Raw genomic sequence first — 21,883 nt, 5'->3', positions numbered from 1 at the left:
TAAAAACAAACAAACATAACTATCAAAATGATGAATTTCTTTTTTTCCATCTGGTTGACCATAAATCGAGCGTTGCATTTAGTTTTTCCTTCACTAGTTTAAAACCCAGTCTGTGAACATTTGTACCTTTAGTCTATAGAGGAACAAAAATATTCAAAGAATATTCAATAACCATAAAAATGTTTGGCATGTAACAAATTAGTGAAATATTCTTTTATTTTGATGTGGGATTGTTAGCTGATGAGATAAACCAGACGGTTTGTGTCATGTGCTCGGTGTGCTGCCTGTCCTCATGCGGCCGTAAAGATGAAGGCTCTAATCGATTGCATAAGGCCTAAAACGGGCCTCTGTGTCCACAGCTGATCTGTGGACTGATTAAATGTTCTGTTTGTTCTAGATGAACCTTCCTGATCGGCTATCTGCTCATCGTTTGCTGAAGGTCAGCCTCTGATCAAATTCAACCGAATGATGCTGCAGCAAAAACGTTGGCTACAAGAAATCAGACCAGATCTTCATAAATCAGGAGAATCAGAGAGAAAACAACACAAAAGGTCTCAAATTTATCTTTTAAATTAAAGTGATACTTTCATCCAAATTGCTAAAAGTTACTCTGGATGGCTTTAGATTAGCATTTGGTGCTAATCTGAGTTAGGATGAAATCATGTTATGGTTTATGTTAATCACAAACATGAATGTCGCCATTTGATGCGATGTACCAGATTATGGCAAAATCTGCATCTGCAGATATTTGTAGTCAAACTCAGAAATTTCTAAGTTTTTTCCAAGAACATTTCTGACATTTTCAGCATTTTTTTCTACAAAATTTGACTTTTAAGATCAGAAATTTCCATGTTTTCCCTCCAGAAAACTTCTAAGGTTCATCTAAAAATTTTGGAATATTTTCTACACAATTTTTGACATTTCAAACTCAGAAATTATCCTGTTGTTTTTTTCTAGAAAATTTCAAAATGAGATTTTTTTCTTGCAAAATTTGCCTTTCTATATTCAGAAATGAGGCCAAGGCGGAAATTCAAACTGGAAAACTCTAAATCTCAGCCAATCATCTCCTCCTGCGCCTCGACTCCAGCCCCATGATCCGGTCCAGCTGCTCATCTGCTTGGCTGAGCTTCATCCTTCCTCCACCTTCCGCTCGTAATTTTTCAACATCCGTCCAGTCTTCAGCTTCCTCTCCACCACCAGGTCCAGCCCGAAGGGGAAAAAGCGGCTCTGACAGCCGTTACCAGCGCCGCGTCTTCCTGTTGGATCCGAGCGCCAAAGACTTTAATTGATCAATTAAACTTTCTAATCTCTCTCTCTCTCTCTCTCTCTCTCTCTCTCTCTCTCTCTCTCTCTCTCTCTCTCTCAGTCTTTCCGGGTTGAAATGTCTTTTTCTGGAGAGAATTTTTCAACTGTCAAGCTCAGCAATTTCCAAGTTTTTCTAGTTCTTTGCAGGTTCCTCTGTTTAAAAAAAGTAGCACCATTTAACTGACGTTGCGAATGATCCAATCAGAAGCTGACAAAGCTATGACATCATCACTTTGGCCTTTCCAAGCCATTTAAGGAATCATTGATATTCCTAAACGCAAACATCTGAAATTAAAGAAAGTAAAATCTGGATTTTAACACAATAATTTTGATAAATTAAATACATGGATTTTAATGTGTTTCTTAAAAATGTTCCTCCCAGAACTTTTATATTTGGATGTTTCTGGTACGTCTGTAAATCTGATGCACAACAACATGGAGGACGAAGCTGCTTCTCTCCGTTCACTGCCGTTCATTCCTGCTTTCTAACCCGATCCGATTGGACGGAGTCAGCCTGTCAGTGAAGCTATGCTAGCCTAAAGTAGCATCTCAATGCTAAATATGTAGCAGCTAACGCTAACATAAGCACCCACAGTTCACGTAATATATAAATAAGCTCCATAAATTATCAGAGCTATAATAACAGATTAAACACTGTAAAAGTCTTTATATTTGAGCTCACATGTCTATTGAATAATTTGGCAGGAAAAATTGTTTTTTTTATTTAAAATGTTGCTTCTTTTGTCAATAAAAGCTGCATTCTTTCTTTTTATTTTGCTGTATCAGAGTTCAAACTGGTAGATTTAAGTTAAAGTAAGAAAAACCTTAAAATCCAAAACTAACAAACTTTAGTGACAGGAACAGAGAGATGAGCTCCTTAAAGCTCCTGCTGTATTTACTTTTCCCACTTGCTGCAGTTCTCTTCTCAAACTTTAGGTGTCGCTGCTGAGAGTTGGACTTGGACTTGACTGTAAATCAGGTTGAATTCTGCTTTTTTCCCCAGAATTGTCAGATTACAGCTGCTGATCTGTTTTTTTCCATTAACCTGCCACCCATCCACGCTCTGCTCTGATTGGTCGGCTTCATCTCATTTGAATGTTCACACCAGCCGTCTAACTGGATCCCGCCGGACCCTTCAGTCAACAACAAACACGCTGCTAATGTTGCGAATGCTTACTGGAATATTCCAGGTCAATATTTGACTTGGAGGGAACAGAAAGTTCGCCAGGTGAAAAAACACCAACAACCTCTGAACTGAGCTGTGGAGAGTTTCACGTCTCAATAATTCATAATTCAACTGAAACACAGAATTTTTAAAGTGTTTGTTAAATAAAAAGGTCGTTTTCAGTTCGACTGCAGAAACTTTACATGCATCAACATTTTCCTTTATTTTTTTCAATTTAGTAAAATCCAAATAAGACCCAAACAATACCAGAGGAGATGAAAAGGAGCTTTAATGGCTGTATAGCAGAAGCTAAGGATCTTATCCCCTACTCCAGCATCTCTGAACAAACAGCAGGAGACTTAAAGAGGAGCGGCAAAAGCAAAGGAGGTGGGTTAGCAGAGCTGATGTCATCCAGGACCTTTTACTGTGGAACAACGTCTCTGCTGCCTTCAGTCAGAGGCCTCCCCTGAGTCCTAGCAACGCTGACTGCTGCTGGAGCTTCATCCTGCCCACAGCATCAACATCAATCTGAGTTATATCATTTAATTTTCCTTTGGAATAAATAAAGTATTTTTTGTAATTGAATTTGATAATTTAACATTATAGATTAACTACATTTAAACATCTAGAACAAGAGAAATACAATCTGGAATAGAATAGATGTATAAAATAAAATGGTATATTAAAGCATAAGTTTGACTTTGTTGGTGAAAATCTGTCAAATTAAAATTGGTTTGGTGTTTCTTTTGGGTTGAATTTTAATTTTTTTCTTTTCCTTCAGTTAGTCTAATTTTGCATTTCTAAATAAAACTTAGAATTTAATTTCTGTCTTTATTATCCCAGCTATAGGTGAAATGTGTATTTATTATAACATCCTCATCTAGGATGAAAACAAATCTATTTTTATGGCTTTTTAATGAGTTTGGATGAAAAATAAAATTTGGCAGCAAATAAAAAACATCATTGTCAAATTTAAATGTTGCTGAACAAAATATGAAACTTTAATAAAATCTGGGGAAGATCTGCAGTTAATGGCATATATTAGAAAACAAATCCTTGGATATAATATTTCTCAAAATGAGTCGTTTGAGATTTTAGAAATAAAGTCTAAAATATCTGTGAGGAAGGGAAGCAGGAAGTTTTGGCCTCTTCATTGTTGATGGATAAATCTGGCAGCTTTAGTCTCCCAGACTCAAACTGCTGAGATGCAGAACTATGACGTTATGTTTTCTATGAGTTTTTACAGGATTCCTGTTTTTCCAGGTCCCGATCAGAGCGACATCAGCATAATGAGGTTTCTGGCTGATTGGAGATCAGCTCAGATTAATCCCATCAAAATGGATCATCCACCATCTCCTGGATTAAAGCCGCTTCATCAGCTGGTGACCCTTTGACCTCTCAGGTAGAGACAGGAAGTGTGTCTGATTTTAGACCTTATAGAAAGACGAACAGAGAAATATTCCTGCTTTTAAAGGAGGGATATGTTCCTATTTGAAAATTTACAGGAAAAACAAACTAGAAAAAAATCAGTCCCTTGCAGTCAAACTCAGGAATTTGACATTTTTTTCTAAAAAAATAAAAAATAAAATCCTATATTAATCTTAAAATTTGAGTTTTTTCTAGCAAATTTTCAACTTGAAATTGAGAAATTTCCTTGTTTTTTCTAGAAATCTTCTGAGAATTACCTCAAAATATAAACATTTTTCTAAGTGTTTTCCAAATTCTAGAAAATGTATGAGAATAATCTATTTTTCCCAGCAAATTCGATTTTTCAAACTCAGAAATTACCTAGAAACTGAGTTTTTTGGCTGAAATTTACTAATTTTTTCTCTCTACCAAACAGACCAGGGTCTATTGCTAATTTTTGCAGGGGATGGATTTCCTATGAGGTGATGACAATAGAAATGCCCGCCGTGGCCTCCAGGGGGCTCCACAGAGCAGTGTGCTGCTCCAGGTCAGTGGCTCGGAGATTTACAGAAATCCACTGGACCCAGAATGAAAAAAAATTTAAGTTTCGATGATGAAGTTGACGTGAGGATGAGGAAGATTTTCATCAAACAAACACTGCAGCTTGAAACAGAAGATCACTTGGTTTATTGAGAGTAGAACAAGGCCTGTGTGACCTGAACAGAACATGAAACTGGACCCGGAACCGCAACAGAACCAGCGGATCGGACCAAAAACCAGAACCTGCAGCAGAAATGAAGTTCAACTAGTTTGATTTTAAAAATAAAGTCTCAATAAAATTGGAGCTGATTTTTCCCTGGAGGTCAGAGGTTGCCACGGCGACGCCTGACAGGAAGAAAAAGCCCCAGAGAAAATGGACCCATATTTAGACCAACAGCTCTGCATGTCAAACTCCCCTTTAGTGCGTTTACAGAACCAGAACCAGCAGAACCAGATTAAATATCTGCCGTCTGGTTTCGGCCCATCAGTTAGAACCGACCAGAACCAACCGGACCATGAAGATGACGCAGATGGGTCTGGGCCCGGTTCAGATCCCGCTGGATCTGAACCAGGTCTAGATAGATGCCCAATCAGCTTCGTTACCATAGAAACGATCCCCCAACGCCGCCACACTGTGAGCAACAAGCTGCTTCCGGAATAAAACCAGCCAATAATTTAACTCCAACCAATTAAAACACAGTATTTTAATTTAAGAGGTAAAAAATAAATACCTGGTATAATCAATCATCAATAATAATTTACTAACGGTAGCAGCAATAATATGGAATAATATAGTTAGAGATGATAAATCTCCATCAACAATAACTGATATTAACCGACATTTATCTCCATTTTGTTGCCGTTTGTTTGTAAAGGGGGCGGAGCTTCATGCATCTGGTCAAGTGACAGTGATGCAGCACAGGATTGTGGGTATTTAACTGAAGCAGATGTCCTCAGCATATGGACACAAATGTTTTCATCAGTGCATTATTATTATTATAACGATTACTGTTTTTAGCAACATGAACCAACATGACGTTAAAAGTACTGTATTTTAATTACATCTTATGTAATTAAAATACACATTTTTATATTTATTAGATTAAAATTTGAAATAAAATTATTAAATAAAATCATTAAACGATATAATTTATTTGAATTAATTTCTTAAATTAATTCTATTTAGTCCATTGTTTTCTATCTAACTTGTCTATCAGAACCAGGAAACGGATCAGACACAAGTTTGATTTAGACTGAAAACTAAATGTTTTTATTATTTACACTAAAATTAAATACTGACGATATTAAAAACAAATAAGGTGCTTTGCATACAGAATTTTTTCTCTTTGGCCAAATTTTTACTGTCCTGAAAACGTTTTTGGGCCACAAACGGCCCCGGACCGCACTTTGGACAGCCCTGGATCAGAACCGGGAGGTTCTGATTTTTGCTCGAGTCTCACAATATGCCGGACCTTCAGGGAGATTCTGCGGTAAACGGGAACGTCGGAACCATCCGGACCGACAGAACCTGCTGATTCTGGGCTCGGCTGATGTTCTGAAGGTCCAAATGTTTGAAACCGGACCCAGGAAGTGTGAAATCATCTGAACCAACCTGGTTTTAGCCAGAAACTGTTTTGTTTTAACCGGTTAGAGTTGGTTCTGTTGGTCAGTGTAGGGACCGGTTCTGGTTCTGTGCAGGAAGTGATGAAGATGAAGCTGATAAGGCATCGCAGTCCCAGATCCGACCAGTGGGCCGGTTCTGACCGACTGGTTCTAGTGTTTTCTTCTTGGAGTTCTGATATGACGGCAAAGGCACACATTAGAGAAGAACCAGAACCCGGAACCCAAACATCTGCAGAAACCTTTAGTATTCTGGGAAACGGGTCGGTACCAAGGCTAAAAAAAGAAACAAAAACAAGTCCAAGCTCTGAAACAGGAAGTGACCTCACCTGAGAGGCTCCTCACAGGTGAACCAATCAGAACTGTTCTGGCTGTGGGAGTTAAAAACCCGGGGCTGGAGTTCAAACTGCGAGCGACACCATCACACTGTTCTGGCCCGGTTCTACAACCCGGTTCTAACAGAACTGAACAGCATCTGAACCGGGTCGGATCAGTTTCAGCACCGGACGATCCTTCCTCTGATCAGAGCAGTCTAATGATCTGAAACGACCAATCGCAGTCTGAACACCTGTTTAGGTTCTGCTTTCAGCTTCAAAGTGCAGATTCAAAGTCGTCTTTTTGGTGTTCAAGTGCTTGATTTGTTCTCACATTTATGGCTTCTAAGAGCAGACGCTGCAGACAACGCTGCAGAGGCTGCAGACGTAGCAGAGGCTGCAGACGCTGCAGAGGCTGCAGACGCTGCAGAGGCTGCAGACCCTGCAGACGCCGCGGATACCACCGGCACCACAGATCCTGCAGACATTGCAGACGCTGCGGATGCCTTACAGTCTTTTGGTGTGCTTGGAGTTGTAGTGGCTCCTCATGTCCTTGCGGAGCCGGAACTTCTCCCCGCAGACGCCGCAGATGTACAGGTGGACGTCCATGTGCTTCTCCAGCTGCTCTCCGCCTGGGAAGATCTGGAAGCACACCTGGCAGATGGTTTCTCCGGCCGACAGGTGGGAGATCATGTGCCGGACGTGGTCGTGCTTCAGGAAGGTTCCCTGGTCGCAGACCGGACACACGTACCGCGCCATGCCCTTGTGCATGTCGGTGTGCAGCCGCAGCTGGCGCTCCCGCAGGAACTGCTTGCCGCAGGTCTGGCAGGTGAACTGCTTCTCCTTGGTGTGGACGGTGTAGTGCTCCCGCAGGTGGCAGCGCTGGTAGAAGCCTTTGCCGCAGATGCTGCAGAAGTGTTTGCGGCGGTGGTCGGGTTCGCCGCCGTCCTCCAGCGCCACGGGCCGAAACAGGTCCTGATCGTGGCAGGTCAAGGCGTGCTCCAGCGCCAGGCTCTCGTTCTGGAACAGCAGGCCGCAGTGAGGGCAGGCCAGGTCAGCGGCATCCAGCAGACCCTCGTCCATCCCCTGAGAATCCCCCAGCAGCGACACCTCATCCTCCCCGTGGGAGTCCGACTCGGCGCCGTGGGACTCGCCGCAGCGCTCGGCGTGTTCCTGCAGCTGCCGGCCTTTGATCAGAACCTGGCCGCACCGCCCACAGGCGCATATGTGGCCCATGTGGTTGGACAGGTAGTGGGAGGACTTGTCCTCCTCAGTCAGAAGAGCGCCACAAAGTTCGCAGGGAGCGCAGTCGGCTTCCTGCTTCTCATCCTTGACCTTCCGGAGTTTGGCGGGGATCCCCGAGTCGCTGCTGCTCGGCAGGTGGCCGTCAGCCGACTCGCCGCAGCTCTCCAGACCCGACACTCCCGGCTCCGACTCGCGGGTCAAACCCATCCTGTCTCTCAGCGAGTCTCTGGCTGCGTGCTCGCCCACCTGGACCATCTCGATCTCAGGGAACAGGCCTTCCTCCGGTTCCGTTTTGATGCTGCGGGTGGAGCCGGGCTCGCTGTCGGTGCCGGCCGCCAGCGACCTGACGGGCAGCTCCGAGTCGGCCCGACCGTCAGGCCAGTCGTCCTCGCCCTTACAGACGACTCTCTGCTCCTCGGCGCTCTCGGAGGCGGAGCTCTCCGCCTTGCCGGAGCTGCTGTCGCCCTCGCCGTTTCCTCGGGGCGGGTGGTAGGCCTTCCTGTTGGTGCAGGTCAGGATGTGCTCGATCAGCAGCTTCTCGCAGCTGAAGACGAAGCCGCAGTCGTCGCAGGTGTAGGTGCGGCCGAATCTGGGCCGGTCTTTGAGAGCAGAACTTCTGCCGCCGGGTCGCTTTCTCAGGTCACATGGCTGCTCTGCGCCGCTGTCCGCGGTGGGCGGAGCCACGATCAAAGGTGTGCTAGCCACCTCCTCCACTACCACTGCTACAGCTGGCGCCGCCCTGCTGGTAGCTACAGGAACAGCTGGGCGCCCTGCGCTGCTGCTGGTCGCCGCCTTCGGTAGAAGCTCCGCCTCCGGCGCCGTGGATCTCTGCTGTTCGTACATCCGCACTCCAAACATCATCTTCCCTCCAGAGACGCCGGTGGAGGAGCTGGAGGAAGAGGAGGAGGAGGAAGAGGCGGAGGAAGACGGGGTGAGGTTGGAGCTGCGGATGTCTCGGAGGTCCTCCAGCGAGTCGGGGATGTAGTACATCTGCAGGTAGGACATGGACGCCTTCAGCTCCTCGAACTCGTAGCTGCCCACCACGATGCGGCCCAGGTACATGAGCTGCAGGATGAGGTCGAAGCACTCGGCGCTGATCTGCATGTTGCTGAGGTCCAGGTGGCCCGCCCCCTGCTGGTCGCGGATGAACATCATCCGGAAGTAGGAGCTGCAGGCCGCCAGCACCGCCTTGTGGGCCCTGAAGTAGATGTCGCCGATGGCGATGAGGCAGTCGCACAGGAAGCCCCACTCCCGCTGGTTGTTGAGCTGCTGGAGGACGTGATCGCTGTGGCTCGGCCTCGCCATCGCCCTGGAGACGACACAGGAACATACGGTTAACGTCTAAAGAGTCCCGCAATGACTCAGCAACATTTAACCCGAGTCATCACAGCGTCAGACCTCTGGGGGGTTTCCAGCCCTCCTTCAGGGCAGGAAACCACCTTCTGCTGCACCAAGCAGAGTCATATGAGGCTCCTCTGAGGATTGGTCAGAGTGAGACCTCTTACCGACATAAATCAGCTATGAAGGGCCATCAGGCTGGAATCTGAATATATCATGTTGAGTCAAGCTTCTTGCATAACCTTTGACCTTTCCCACACTTGCAGCTGATCTGTGGGAGAACCCCCTTTACTCTGAATGAAGAAAAACATCAAACTTTTCTTCTGTAAGGTGTTCATATCTTCAGCTGAAAATGGAGCAAATGTTGCTACTCTGGTTCCCAATCCAACCGAGTCTAGTTGTGGAAATTCAATGTGATTATTGCATGAATACTGGTTAAAAAGTGCATTTGTTATCATTACACCCATGTTTAAAACCTTAGGAGTCTGGTTTAGATCAAAGCACATTCATGGGTTAGAATGGCCTAGTCAAAGTAGAAAACTGTGGCAGGACTTGAAACAGAGGAGCTGCAGCCAGAGCAAAACTCTCACATCAAATCTCAAAGGTCTGTGCAGAAAATCCATTGGATACATTTACCAGTGTTGGCACTATCTATTTATTTTTAATCTTTTTTTAAAATTTAATTTACATAAAAAAGAGTTTCAAAAAGAAAAAGTGAAATGGAAAGGGAAGGATGACATCATCAGAACCAGAGTCCACAGAACAGCTGCAGGTCCTGGAGGTTCTGGAAGGACTGAGACCGCTAATGAAACTGGAGGTTCTGGTCCAAATGACGGAAAGCAGAAATTTATCCTGTAGGAAGACAAGATGTCCTTATCACGGTGACCACAGAAGAACAAGAAGTTCTGGACGGAATGATGCGGTTCTGGATCACATGTGAGACAACATCTACACTAAATCTGTGTTTGGTTCTCCGAGATGTTTGGACCAACCCACTGAGAAGATGGTCCACAACTTTACCTTTCTAATAATAATCATGATTATTTTATCATTTTAAAGCATGTTTTGTGTTTCTTTCAGATATTGGGACAAAGTTTTGCTTCCTTTACGTCCGAACTCTGTGATAAAAAACAGAGAAATAAAACGTCATTCAGTCTCCAGGAGCTTGTTTAGCCCCAACGAGTCGCCCACGACCGCAGAACTACTGCAGGAGCAGCCCCGCACTTACCGGCTGTCAGCTCCACGCACTGCGGGGCGAAGACGGGCTACGTTCGGGGTCGGACAGCTTCGAGAGGTCGGTGGCGCTTCGAAGCTAAAATGGAGATCCGTGGCTAGCTGCGGGAAGCTACTAGGTGTTAGCCTAGCCTGCACAGGAAGTAACCGAAGTAGGACTTTCAAAGTAAAACAAAGAGCAACACGCAGTTCTAATCGGAGGTTAGTATCACGAGGCACCACGACAAAGAAAGTATTACTTTTTCATCATCCAGGTTCAAATGTTTATGAAATATTTATCTGTAAGCCCTATTTGCAGCTAACAACTAGAAAGTACCGGCCACAAAGTAACAAAATATATCAGCACATAAATGATAGAAATAAAACAGTACTTAGATGCATTAATTAAGATATATATATTTTTTGTATTTAGGTTATAAAATCAAAATAAGCTTTTTTCGACTTTGGTTCCATTATGATCCTAATGAAGGTATTTTAAAAATACACATTATATTAAATGCCGTTGGGAAATATTTTTCTTCTAGTATACATGTAAATATGGACTGTTAATACAAAAGAGGAAGACATGGTTGACAGCATGGGGAAATACATGACGGCAGTGAGAAAAAAACAAATAGTTTTATAAAAACTGCTTTCTGAGACTTATGTTCCCAAACATCATTTAGATTTATACTTTATACTACATTTATAATTCAATTAAATGTATAAATAAATTCCATTACCTTATTAAAATAACTAAAAGTATTAAAAATAAATATTATATTATAAATGTTATTATATTTTATATAATTGATTTGCAAACATGATTTACATTTATGAATTTTTTCTATTTACATTCTTAAGCGACACTTATTTTGAAAATCCGTCCCGGATACGACATGACTGAACGCAGACAGCGGCGCTACAGAGCCACAGCTCTCCCGCAAACGACCCGCCACCCCCGCACTGCCACCGCACTCGGCAGCAGGCCGTTTTCCCTCCGCTACAGCCGAGCAGGCAGCTTCACGGACCGGCCAGGAAGTCGTTAACTTACCCGAAGTCTGTCGGAGGCCCGAGGAGGAGCTGCGTCTGTCGGCGGCGGACGGGCTGCGGTTTCCGGGGAAACGGAGCTTTTTCCTGCCGGGACAGGTTGTTGCGTTTCGGGCGGAAAGTTGAGACGAAGCTGCGCCTCTCCTTCCTCTCCTCCTGCAGGATGACAGAACTTCCGCACTGAGTGCCGCACCGTCACTGAAGTGTCAAAATAAAACGCATCCGGTTCTCCACACACCAAGCACAACACTCTCTATGCTAGATGCTAACCTCATGTACGTTAGCAAACCGAACCGGCCAGAGGCAGAAGCAAATTCTGAGGCTGTTTTACTTTAAACAGTTTTGATGTTTAAAACCTGTCATTAGTTTAAAAATATATGAATGGAAAAGCAAAACATTTATTTAGAAAAGTAATTTATTTTTGAAAATACATCAACAAACAACCAAATCCCTTTTGTCCTGTCTGGTTTAGATTTCTTGTTTTATAAAGAGGACTGACTGTTCTAAAGAGCTGATTGTGTGAAGAAGAATGAAGATATCTCTTTGCATTCTGTTAGAGGTTTATAGTTTTGCTGCAACACAGACCTCTACAGGAGATCCCCATTAGTGACTACTCATGAGCTCTTAGATGGTAGAAAAACCTCCTTACCATCACTAATTTTCATCTCCCAGTCAGAACAAACTGACTCTTGTTAAAACTGTAAAAATAATTCACACCTAAATTTACCAGGGGTTTGAATATTTTGTAGCTAATAAAAAGTATTCACACCCTTTGCACCTTTAGCAGTGATCACTGCTGGGTGTCTCTGTTAGCTTGGTTTACCTGATTTCATTCTTCAGGCACAGTCAGGTTGGATGGGCAGCTACAGATTGATGCTGCCACCACCGTGCTTCATAGGCTGGTGTTAAAAAGCTCTGCTATGAAGGTTGGAGGTTTTCTCCACACATACTGTAGGAGTTTGGATCAAAAGCTCCTGATTTAGGTCCATAAGAACGAGGATTTAGTTTCTGCAACACCCAGCTGGTCTCCATCCAACTGTTTATTTTTTAATTTAATCTTTATTTAACTAAGTGAGTTATTAAAAACACATTCTTATTTACAATAAATGGTTTCTGGATGATTCTACTACTTCCATAATAAAGCATATATCAGCAACTGAAATGAATTATGTTTGAAGTACTTATTTTCAGACTTCCACATAAAACCTGGAAACAATCACAGGTTCCAGCTCCCAGAAATAATATTAACAATAATGATAATAATAAAATGTATTGCTTTGATTATATTAGTGTTTTAAAGGTTTTAACATTAAAATTAAATAAAAATCTTTATTATTTTGTCAGAATCTTTGCTTAGTATGATTATTGATTATTAAGGATTTATTTGGCTTCACAGCGAGTTCACGTGACCAGGGAGCCCTTTTGACCCGTTCTCTCGCGAGACGTGACGCGGCTCTTCGCGAGATCACGTCTGCAGCAGCAAATCGGCTCCTGAAGACAATCTGCTCGTTTCTGCGGTAAGAGGCTGATTAAGCCAGCGCGTGCGCGACAAGTGCCGGCCGAGCGCGTGTGCGGGGCTCGGGGCACGTGCTCGCGCCCCTGTGTTTGCACGGTGTCGCTGAAGGGGACGTGCGTGTGTGTGTGTGTGTCTGTGTGTGTATGTGTGTGTGGAGGAGAGCGGGATGGATGGATGGAGGCTGCAGCCTGACGGGCGCGACGCGGCGTGCACGCGCGCCGGCTGTGCTTGTCGACCACCCTCGATCTTCATCCTGCTCCTCTTCCACTACGCGTGTGCGCCGGCGTCCTGCGGGTGACCTTCAGTCTGAGGTCACATGTCCAGCTGGTCAGGGGTTTTGGAGATGGGCGGGGCCACCTGCCGTGGACAGGTGCGCTCAGGTTCTGCGCGTGCACGTTCCGGCTCAAATACCCAGCAGCAGACACGCGAGGTGTGTGTTCAGGTGTGTGTACAGAAACAGAGAAGAGAGGGACAACAGAGGACGGAAACCTCAGGAAGCTGCCCGTTACCATGGTAACGGATGCTGGAAACCACCCAGAGGCGACGCAAAGAAATCTAAGGCCCGAGATGAGTTAATCTGTTGGCCCTTCAAAATAAAACTCAAGTTTTCTCAGGTTTTAGAGGACAGATCATTTCGATGGAGGGTTCTGCAGGAGAGTCGGGTGTCTTAAAGAGCCGTCTGGTACCGGAGCTTTTTTCCAGTGTTCCCAGTGTTCCCAGTCTGGGTGGGACTCCCTCAGGCAGCAGCTCACTTCTGTCCACCATGTTTGACTTCTAAACTGGTTAAAAGAGACATTTAAGTTAATATGCTGATTAAATTTAATTAACATTTTTATTTGGTTTAAAATAAAACACTAATCCAGACTAGAAGATATGGACTTTTATTTATTTATTTAAACAATAAAAATGTTACCATTCTGCAGATTTATTTTTAGACAAATGTATATCTGTAACTTCATGTTAGTGGAGTCACAGACAAAAAGTTATGATTATTGCTGTTAAAAATCATGTTTTTCAGGTCAGCAGTTACACCGAAGAGTGTGTAAAAAAATTAGCAGTTGATAACTGTATGTAATCGTATGTTTTCATTTATTTATTGACGTTTCCATGAAACCAACAGTGGACGATCCAGATGATGTCACCAGTTTTTGGGATCAGTAATCGGGATTTATTGTCACAATAAAAATCACATTTTTTTAATCCAGAATTTTTCATGATGATGATCCAGATTTGCATCACAGAACAAAGTGTGAATTTAAGTACCTTAATAAATAAATTACAATTAAAAAGAAAAAAGACAGAAATCAGGTTTTATAAATTCTTCTGGCCATGTAAATTTGATCTCCCTTTTAAGTTTTAAGAATTTTACTGAAATTTAAAGCTGAAATTTCATACAATATTCCATACAAAAAATTAAATCTTCCATAACTGATGTCATCAAAGTGTCATTATGGATGGTGATGCTGTGGATCTCCAGTAGCAGTCAGTGTCGCAACATGTCTGAGGAGGCCTCTGACTGAAGACTGTTGCTTTGTGACGGTCACATGACCAAGATGACATGCTAACAGGTAGCAGAGATGATAGTCAAGGCTAGCTCTACTAATCCAGTTCCTTTGCTTTTGCTGCTCTTTCAATCTGCCTGGCTGTTTGGTGGAGACAAGCTGGAGTAGGGGAGACAATCCTCTGGGATTTGGGCTCAAAGTTGAAGTGAAGTGCAAATCAGTCATAAAAATGACACCTCGTTACCATGGTTACGGATCATTGCAGCTGTCAGAAAGTAAAACAGTGAGAGTAAAACAGTATGAGGTTCTGTTTGGGCCGTCTCGGTCGGGTTATGACCCGACTCTAGCTTGGTTCTGACCCTGTCTGAACCCAGGGTTCTGACCTGGTCCTGGCCCGGTTCTGACCGGGTCTGAACCCAAGGTTCTGACCCGGTTCTGAGCCGGTTCTGCGTTCCAGGCGGGCCATGGAGGTGTCGTCCCACAGCCTCTTCCTGCTGCAGCAGCTCAACGTGCAGAGAGAGTTCGGCTTCCTGTGCGATTGCACCGTTGCCATCGGTAACGTGTACTTCAAGGCGCACCGGGCCGTGCTGGCCGCCTTCTCCAACTACTTCAAGATGATCTTCATCCACCAGTCCAGGTAAAACACCTGAGGATGTTCAGCTCAGAAAACCACAAAAACTCTGAGGAGCAGAAGAAGAAACTCTGGATCATTAATATGAGGATAAATTACTGACTCAGGAGTTTTAATCGATTTCAGATCCATCGATAAGGATCAGATGATCCTGACTGTTCATATGATCTTTATTAGGATCAGCTGTAAGTATTTATGTTCAGTTCATCTGGATCTGAATTTATCTGGTCTAAACAAAGTACTGTTTATCAAAACTTTTCAGAATTAGATTTATTAATTTGATCCTAATCTGGTTTAAATCGTTTAGTTTTGGACTTGCTGATCCCAGTTTAGTTCTACTAGTTCTGGACTAGATTTGTTTTCTAATCTTTATTTAGATCATTAATCTTAATTAACTTTAACTTGATCTGAGTTTATTTTTTCTTAATTTGGTCAGCATGTTCTAATCAGGCTAATTAATCCTGACTGAAGCCGGATCATTTTACTCAGGTTGATTTTATCTTGATTTGTAGCAGCTGATTCTGATTTAGTTTTTTTATTTATCATGTTTATTTTTAGTTTGGATTTGGACCAGTTTATACTGATTGGGGTTAGTTAATCTCAGTTAATCCTGATGATCAGAGTTTATGTTGATCAGTTAATACATGTGATTATTCAGGTTTATTTAATCCAGATGATCTCAGATTTTATTAGATCCTGCGGTGACCTCTGACCTCCTGCCTCCTTAGTGAATGTATAAAGATCCAGCCCACCGACATCCAGCCGGACGTCTTCAGCTACCTGCTGCATATCATGTACACCGGGATGTGTCCCAAGCAGCCGGTGGACCAGAGCCGGCTGCAGGACGGCATCAAGTTCCTGCACGCCTACCAGCTGTGCCGCAAGCCGGGCGACGCTGCCGCCGATGCCGCCGCCGACGGCGTCCGCATGTCCAACCTGTACGGCATCCAGATCTCCTCCCAGCTGGCCAGCAAAGACACGCCAGGCGTCCCCAAGGCCGCCGCGGCGTCCCGGGTGGCCCCCGAGCCGCGGTCCCAGCTGGCCCTTGCCGTGGGACTGGACGCCGTCCCACAGGACCACCAGCAGCCGGCGCTGCGCAACATCTGCTCCGTGACGTCGGCGGACGACTCAGACGTCTCCGGCCGTATCAAACAGGAACGGGTGGAGGAGGAGGACGGCGAGGAGGAGGATGGGGGTCGACAGGGGGGCAGCCCGCTGTTCAAAGGGCGCCCCCTGCTGCTACAGTGCCCGCGCTGCGGGGAGCGCTGCTCCTCGCCGGAGGACCTGAGGGAGCACCTGTTCAGCCACGCCCTGGACCCCACACGCCTCATGGACGGGCTGCTGCCGCCGCCGGGCGCCGACGATCCGCTGCCGGGCGCCGCCGAGCCGCTGGACGCCGGCTGCCTGGAGGAGGCGCTGCGGCAGAGCCAGGTGCTCGCCAACCAGCTGGCGGCGGAGCTGAGGCGCAGCCGCGGCGACGGCGACACAAGCCCCGCCCCCACTGTGCTCCACTCCCGCAAGCGGAAGATCGCCTGCGCCGTCTGCAGCCTGCGCTTCTCCCACAAGAGCCAGCTGCAGGAACACATGTACAGCCACACCGGCAAGCCGGGCCGCTTCCACCGCTACAACCGCCTCTGCAGCCAGCTCTTCCAGGGCTCCGCCCACTTCTGTGACGCCGCCGCTGCCGCCGGCGAGCCGGGCGGAGGGGGCGGGGCCTCGGCCGCGCTCTGCGAGGACGCCAACCGGGACACGCAGGACAACGGCAGCTCCTGCTACTCGCTGGACTCCGAGGTGTCCCAGGAGAGCGTGGACGGCGTTCCCGTCGAGTGATGATGATGTCATCATCGGGGACCGCGTTCCTGTGCAGGTGTGAGTGTGTGTGTGAGCGTGTGTGTGCGTAAACCAGTCATTCTCTCAATTTCTCTCTGGTTTGTGTTGAACTTTGTGGAATGATCCAGCTGATGATGATGATGATTACGTCATCTTCATGGTATAAGAGCGTCTGGTTGTGAGGAAGAGGATGCTGGGCCGCAGCTCTTCGTCAGCAGACAGCCGTGCCTTGATGACCGACGGCCGCCTGGCAGCTCCAAGCTTCGTGACAATCTGCAGTTTTCTGACCAATCAGCTCCTTGATCTGGAGCTGGAGTCCTGGTGGAAAGAAAGTACACCCCGCCTTACCGGAGCCACTTTCAGTTCTGACAACAGAATTTAGTAGGGAAACATTTCACACATCAGATGTGAAAACAAAACAGTAAAAATACACTAAATATATTTGACGTCATCCTGTTGTTCACACTGCAATGCATCCTGGGTAGATGACATAAAAAAATTTAAAAAAAATCCTGGGTAGATGACATGCTGAGCTAAGTGCTATGAAGCTAGCTTCAGCCAGATGGAACAGAAACATTGAGTAATGTTCAAGCTCTTCAATTTGAACTGGAGCGTTAGCTTTAGCTAATGGTGTTAGCTCTAGTTAATGGTGTTAACTGTGGCTACCAACATTAGCTAAAGCTAATTAAAACAGGTATAAGTAATGGTTTTGGCAGTAGGCCAGAGCCAAAGCTCAGATAAATGGTCTGCTAAAGGCCTCATTCACAAGGTTAAAGGTTAAAGGTTGTGACCCTGAGCCAGGTTGGAACGCAGCTATAAACACAGTGGTGGAGGGGTCATGATGAGGGCTTGTTTTGCGTAAACTTCTCTGTATCCCACAGGTTTTTGATGAAGTTTGGTCCAAACTGGGTTGTCAACGGAAACATGAATGAAGGTGTTTCAATGGCCTAGTCAAAGACCAGAGAGCGGCTTGGACAAGAATTCAAGGCGTATGGGGTGTACTTACTTTTTACCAGAGCTAAATCAGTCAGATGTTTACAGGCTCAAATGGTCTCCTCTGTGTTTTGGTTCTGCTGCCATGATGATGTTTTATTTTTTGAAAGTTTGCAGCCTGAGGTCAGTTTCTGTTTCAGAGATCTGATTGGAGGAGAGCAGACGTCAGAATCGATCAGATGTGTTAATTAATAATCAATAATCCTGTTCAGATTAGCTGTAAAATCAGAAAAATGACAACAATCCAGAATGCTCCTTTAAAGCTCTGTGCTGCTGCTGGGGTCAGAGGTCACATGACCAGGATGTTCCATCCGAACACGTGACTGTCGTCTTTCTCCGTGTGTCGCCATAACAACAAGAAGTTCGGTGTCGACGTGTTTTTGTACACGTTTTGTTTTTCATTGATGGAAATGTTTTGTAAATAAATGTCCTTTTTCCACCAATCACGTCACAGATCTTTAATTTGGAGTTCTCCCTTGTCCAATCGATGAGTCGATTAATCAGGAGCTTCTTTGGTCGAAAACAAATTAATTATTCTAATGGAAATAAGCTACAAATGTGATTTATTTTGAGCAAAATGACCCGAAACGACAGCGGACCTCTGGGTACACTGGCAGGTTCAGACCAGCAGGGGGCAGCAGAGGAATGAGAAAGTTAAGACATTCAAAGGGAAGCAGCTTTAAATCATCATGCATCAAAATAAATGCAGAATTATTACTCGCATGTATATTTTATTAAATTTATATTTTTATTTTTTTCTACCATTTTTTAGTTTTATTTTACCACTGATTCATATTGTTCCCAATAATCTCTGTGTTCAACTCAAGGTGATAAATTATAAACATTAATTAGGATTTTGTTTGCATCTGGAAAGAACTTCAGGAATATTGCAGGTAAATTCCCAACTGTTACAGGGAAAAACGGAGAAAACCAGTAAATTATTAGAGGAATCAGACGCTATTTAAAACAGAAACTGCTCAATGACTCATCTTTCAAATTAGGATGAACAGAATTGAGCTATAATTTGTCCTGTTTCTCTGATTTTTCATCATGTGTAGTTAAATTTAAGTCCCTTTCAGCTCAGCTGAAAACTTGAAGCTTTTTCACTCGGATGCAACAGAAATTAACTCATTTTTATCCTGTTTGAGTTTTTCTGTTGTAAAACCATCAGAATATCGTTCAATGAAACATTACCTTTGTCACCTGCAGGTGGCGTTGGTCAGTTCCCACAGTGTTGAAACAAAGTCCAGGTTTGCCTCCACTTCCCAGAATGCCGTTCGGTCCGGACTCAGTGAGTGGCGCGCTCACCTGGCGGAGGGTCTGATTGGTCGCCGCGCTGTTGCTTAGGGACAGATGGGGGTATTTTTACTCTCCATCTCTATAGAAACAAAAGCTGCTGCTCTTCTTCTTCACACCTTTAAAAATAGACGTAATCAGGAGGATGAAGACCTGCTGCACATCGATCACTGATCATTGATTACTGATCAGTGAAGCAGCTGAAGGGTTTATTTCCTGTGCGACAGGAAGTCAGAGAAACATAAGAGGAAGCTTCAGATTGTTCTGCTGCTTTTATAAAAAACTTTACATCTTCATCTGCATTTATAGTTTCATTTTAACTCTAATCAAATCTAATCTGAAGATTAGCATAACAAAAACAAACCGTGCTGCGTTCAGGGACAGACTGAGCAGGAAGTTTTATTTATTAGATTTTAAGAATCAGCTGGTCCAGAAATGAATCAAACCACAAAATAAAAGAATAATTATTAACTTGTGCTTCACATTTCAACATTTATAACCAGGGTTTGGACAGGAATCCCAGATTTGAATTTACTACCTCTACAATATTTTTACTACCAACACAAAATCCAACCAATTTTGCAGCGATTTTCTCAACTTTGAGAGATCGGTGATGAGTCGATATTTATGAAGCCAACATCAGTCTCTGATCTTTTCTACTTCAGCAAAGGTCTAAAAATCAGCCACTTTCCTCTCCTGCTCTGCAGTAAGAGGTTCGACTGACAGACCGGCTACCAGGTCATGTCTGTCAGTAGTGACCCCACTGTTACCAACTCACAGACTTTCTTCCTATATTTAGGGACATTTCAATAAAAAATGGCACTGGCTAAAATCGGCAGGTCAAACTTTTTATAGATTGATAATCTACGATCAGTGAGAAAGCTGCAATTGGTGCACTGACCCATGTAAGATGACGGCTCATGTCAGACTAAACTTGATCCCTCTGACTGGAAGGTCTAACTGTGACTTCATCTTGACCAAAACCTCACATGCTGAAAACAGGATTTTAGTGCTTATCCTAAATCCATAAGACTGAGGATATTTTTTTAAGAATATCAGTAAAATGCCTTTCCAATTTCACAAGCCGATGTTTTGGGACAACTGGATGAGGTTCAAGGGAATCATTTTTCACAGGTGACCAACAAACCAACTCTGTCAGATCATCGTTACAATTAGAGCAGCTGTTGGAATTAGCTAATCAACCACCGATAAACTCAGATGATATAATCCCAAAATAACATGAAACTGTTAAGGACTGAATGTGTTGCACTTTGTGTTTGCGGGTTTTATGGTGTTGAGTCCTCATATACAGTGGAGCCGTTTGTTGCTATGGCAACGAGTCTGAGCGTAGCAAAGTGGGGATATGAGTGGGTTTGAGTTGTTCTTTGGGTTTGAGTTGTTCTTTGGGTTTGAGTTGTTCTTTGGGTTTGAGTTGTTCTTTGGGTTTGAGTTGTTCTTTCACGGTTTTTCTGAGTTATTTTCCCTTTGCTGCTCTAAATGAAGGTTTCATTTAGTTAACGGAACCGCGGCTGCGCGGCTCCGCATGGCAAGGAAGAGGATCGACTTTTTGCCTTCGCGCCATTTTTGGATGTAAACAGAAACATGAAACGTGTCTAAATGGTATCAGCTGATAATGTATAATAAACTTGTACGTAAAAGTTTTACCACTTTTCCTACAACTGCAGTGGGATTTTCAGTTTTGAGTTTGTTCACGCTGCAGCTGGAGTTACTGAACTCACTGTAGAGCAGCTCAGCTCTGCTTTAGGGTCAGCAGGTCGCTGGTAAAACTTCAGCTCGTAGCTGAGCTTGAGTTTGCAGCTGCATCATTTCGTTTAGCACCAGAAACCGGAACTGGGATCTGCTCCACGGTGGAGCCTCAGCCCGCGCAGGGATCCGCCGCGGATGAATCCTGCGCTCGGTCTGACCGTTCCAGGTCACATTTAGATTTTTTCCTGCGTACTTTACAAAATGCCTTTCGGTCATCTCTAGTCTTTGAATCTTGGATCATCGAGCCAAAGTTGTGAAACTTATATTTTCCCATGGCGAAGCGCAAAATGACTAGCTAGTCTCAACGTTAGGCGGTTCCAACACTACGCATGCGCACAGCAGCTTCAGCTCAGGTCCTGGAGGTACCGCAGTTATATTTTCATACAAATTTTAGTAAAACAAACTTAAAACAGTAAGTGAGCGCCAATGGAAAATTACAAGGGATGATCAAAAATGTACCACTTTTTACTACCTTTAGATACTGGCCTGCATTTTACTGGCCTTAATTTGAGCTCATTTATTACATTTTACTACCGTGAGGAAGCCCTGATAACGGTAATAAATGAAAATAAGCATGAAAATACTGAGATGAACTGATAACTGACAAACTGGGAATGAAACTGAACAAAATAAATTGAGACTTTTTAAAACAATTCAATTTCTTCTTAATCTATTATTATTATTCAGCCCATCCTCTTCTTTATAAAACATTTTCATTTTAGTCAGACTGGATGGATAACATCAGTTTTCTGGTCTTTGACTAGGACATTTTAACCCATAAAGCTGCTTTGATCTAACCACCCCTGCATGTTTAGCCCCAGTCTCTCTTTTGAAGATTTTCTTCCAAGATTGTCCTAATTTAGTTCTATCCATCTTCCCATCAACTCTGACCAGCCTCCCACAGCATGATGCTGCCACCACCGAGCTTCACGGCGTGTTCAGAAAAACCAGTTTGTTTCAGTTTTGATTTCATCTGAAGAGAATCCTGGCCTTTTCCTCTCCATGTCCAGGTCCAGGTCCAGGTCCTGGTCCAGGTCCTGGTCCTAGTCCAGGTCCAGGTCCTGGTCCAGGTCCTGGTCCTGGTCCTGGTCCTAGTCCAGGTCCTAGTCCAGGTCCTGGTCCTAGTCCAGGTCCTGGTCCTAGTCCAGGTCC

General features: G+C 44.3%; 2 protein-coding genes across 4 annotated transcripts; one reads left to right on the top strand and one right to left on the bottom strand.

Annotated features, from left to right (window-relative positions):
* Positions 1–4,541: 4,541 nt before the first annotated feature.
* zbtb1 (zinc finger and BTB domain containing 1) lies at positions 4,542–11,578 on the bottom strand. Of its 3 annotated transcripts, XM_015055330.1 has the most exons (4): positions 11,201–11,578; positions 6,840–8,905; positions 6,775–6,803; positions 4,542–6,721 (listed from the first exon to the last, which is right to left on the bottom strand). In XM_015055330.1, exon 2 carries the CDS (start codon positions 8,899–8,901, stop codon positions 6,859–6,861), a length of 2,043 nt encoding a protein of 680 aa, XP_014910816.1. In that variant the 5' UTR covers positions 8,902–8,905; positions 11,201–11,578; the 3' UTR covers positions 4,542–6,721; positions 6,775–6,803; positions 6,840–6,858. The 3 variants fall into 3 exon arrangements, with proteins under 3 accessions (XP_014910816.1, XP_014910818.1, XP_014910817.1); XM_015055332.1 differs by lacking the exon at positions 4,542–6,721 and having other exon boundaries at positions 6,741–6,804; positions 6,859–8,905; XM_015055331.1 differs by lacking the exons at positions 4,542–6,721; positions 11,201–11,578 and adding an exon at positions 10,163–10,284 and having other exon boundaries at positions 6,751–6,803.
* Positions 11,579–12,613: 1,035 nt separating this feature from the next.
* On the top strand, positions 12,614–16,719 carry zbtb25 (zinc finger and BTB domain containing 25). The gene is made up of 3 exons (XM_015055334.1): positions 12,614–12,713; positions 14,672–14,851; positions 15,574–16,719. Exons 2-3 carry the CDS (start codon positions 14,679–14,681, stop codon positions 16,673–16,675), a joined length of 1,275 nt encoding a protein of 424 aa, XP_014910820.1. The 5' UTR covers positions 12,614–12,713; positions 14,672–14,678; the 3' UTR covers positions 16,676–16,719.
* Positions 16,720–21,883: the final 5,164 nt, after the last annotated feature.

The sequence above is a fragment of the Poecilia latipinna genome, unplaced genomic scaffold, assembly GCF_001443285.1.
Source record: "Poecilia latipinna isolate Pla-1442-1.1 unplaced genomic scaffold, P_latipinna-1.0 Scaffold1310, whole genome shotgun sequence".
In the NCBI taxonomy this organism is placed as follows: Eukaryota; Metazoa; Chordata; class Actinopteri; order Cyprinodontiformes; family Poeciliidae; genus Poecilia; species Poecilia latipinna.
Note: the sequence above shows the minus strand (reverse complement) of the source record. Positions and strands in the feature narration are given on the sequence as shown.

Bases quoted from the DNA above. Each gene is read 5' to 3' on its own strand.
- zbtb25 (XM_015055334.1), top strand. From the start codon at position 14,679: ATGGAGGTGTCGTCCCACAGCCTCTTCCTGCTGCAGCAGCTCAACGTG. The intron at 14,852-15,573 runs GTAAAACACCTG...CTGCCTCCTTAG, and splicing joins ATCTTCATCCACCAGTCCAG to TGAATGTATAAAGATCCAGC.
- zbtb1 (XM_015055330.1), bottom strand. From the start codon at position 8,901: ATGGCGAGGCCGAGCCACAGCGATCACGTCCTCCAGCAGCTCAACAAC.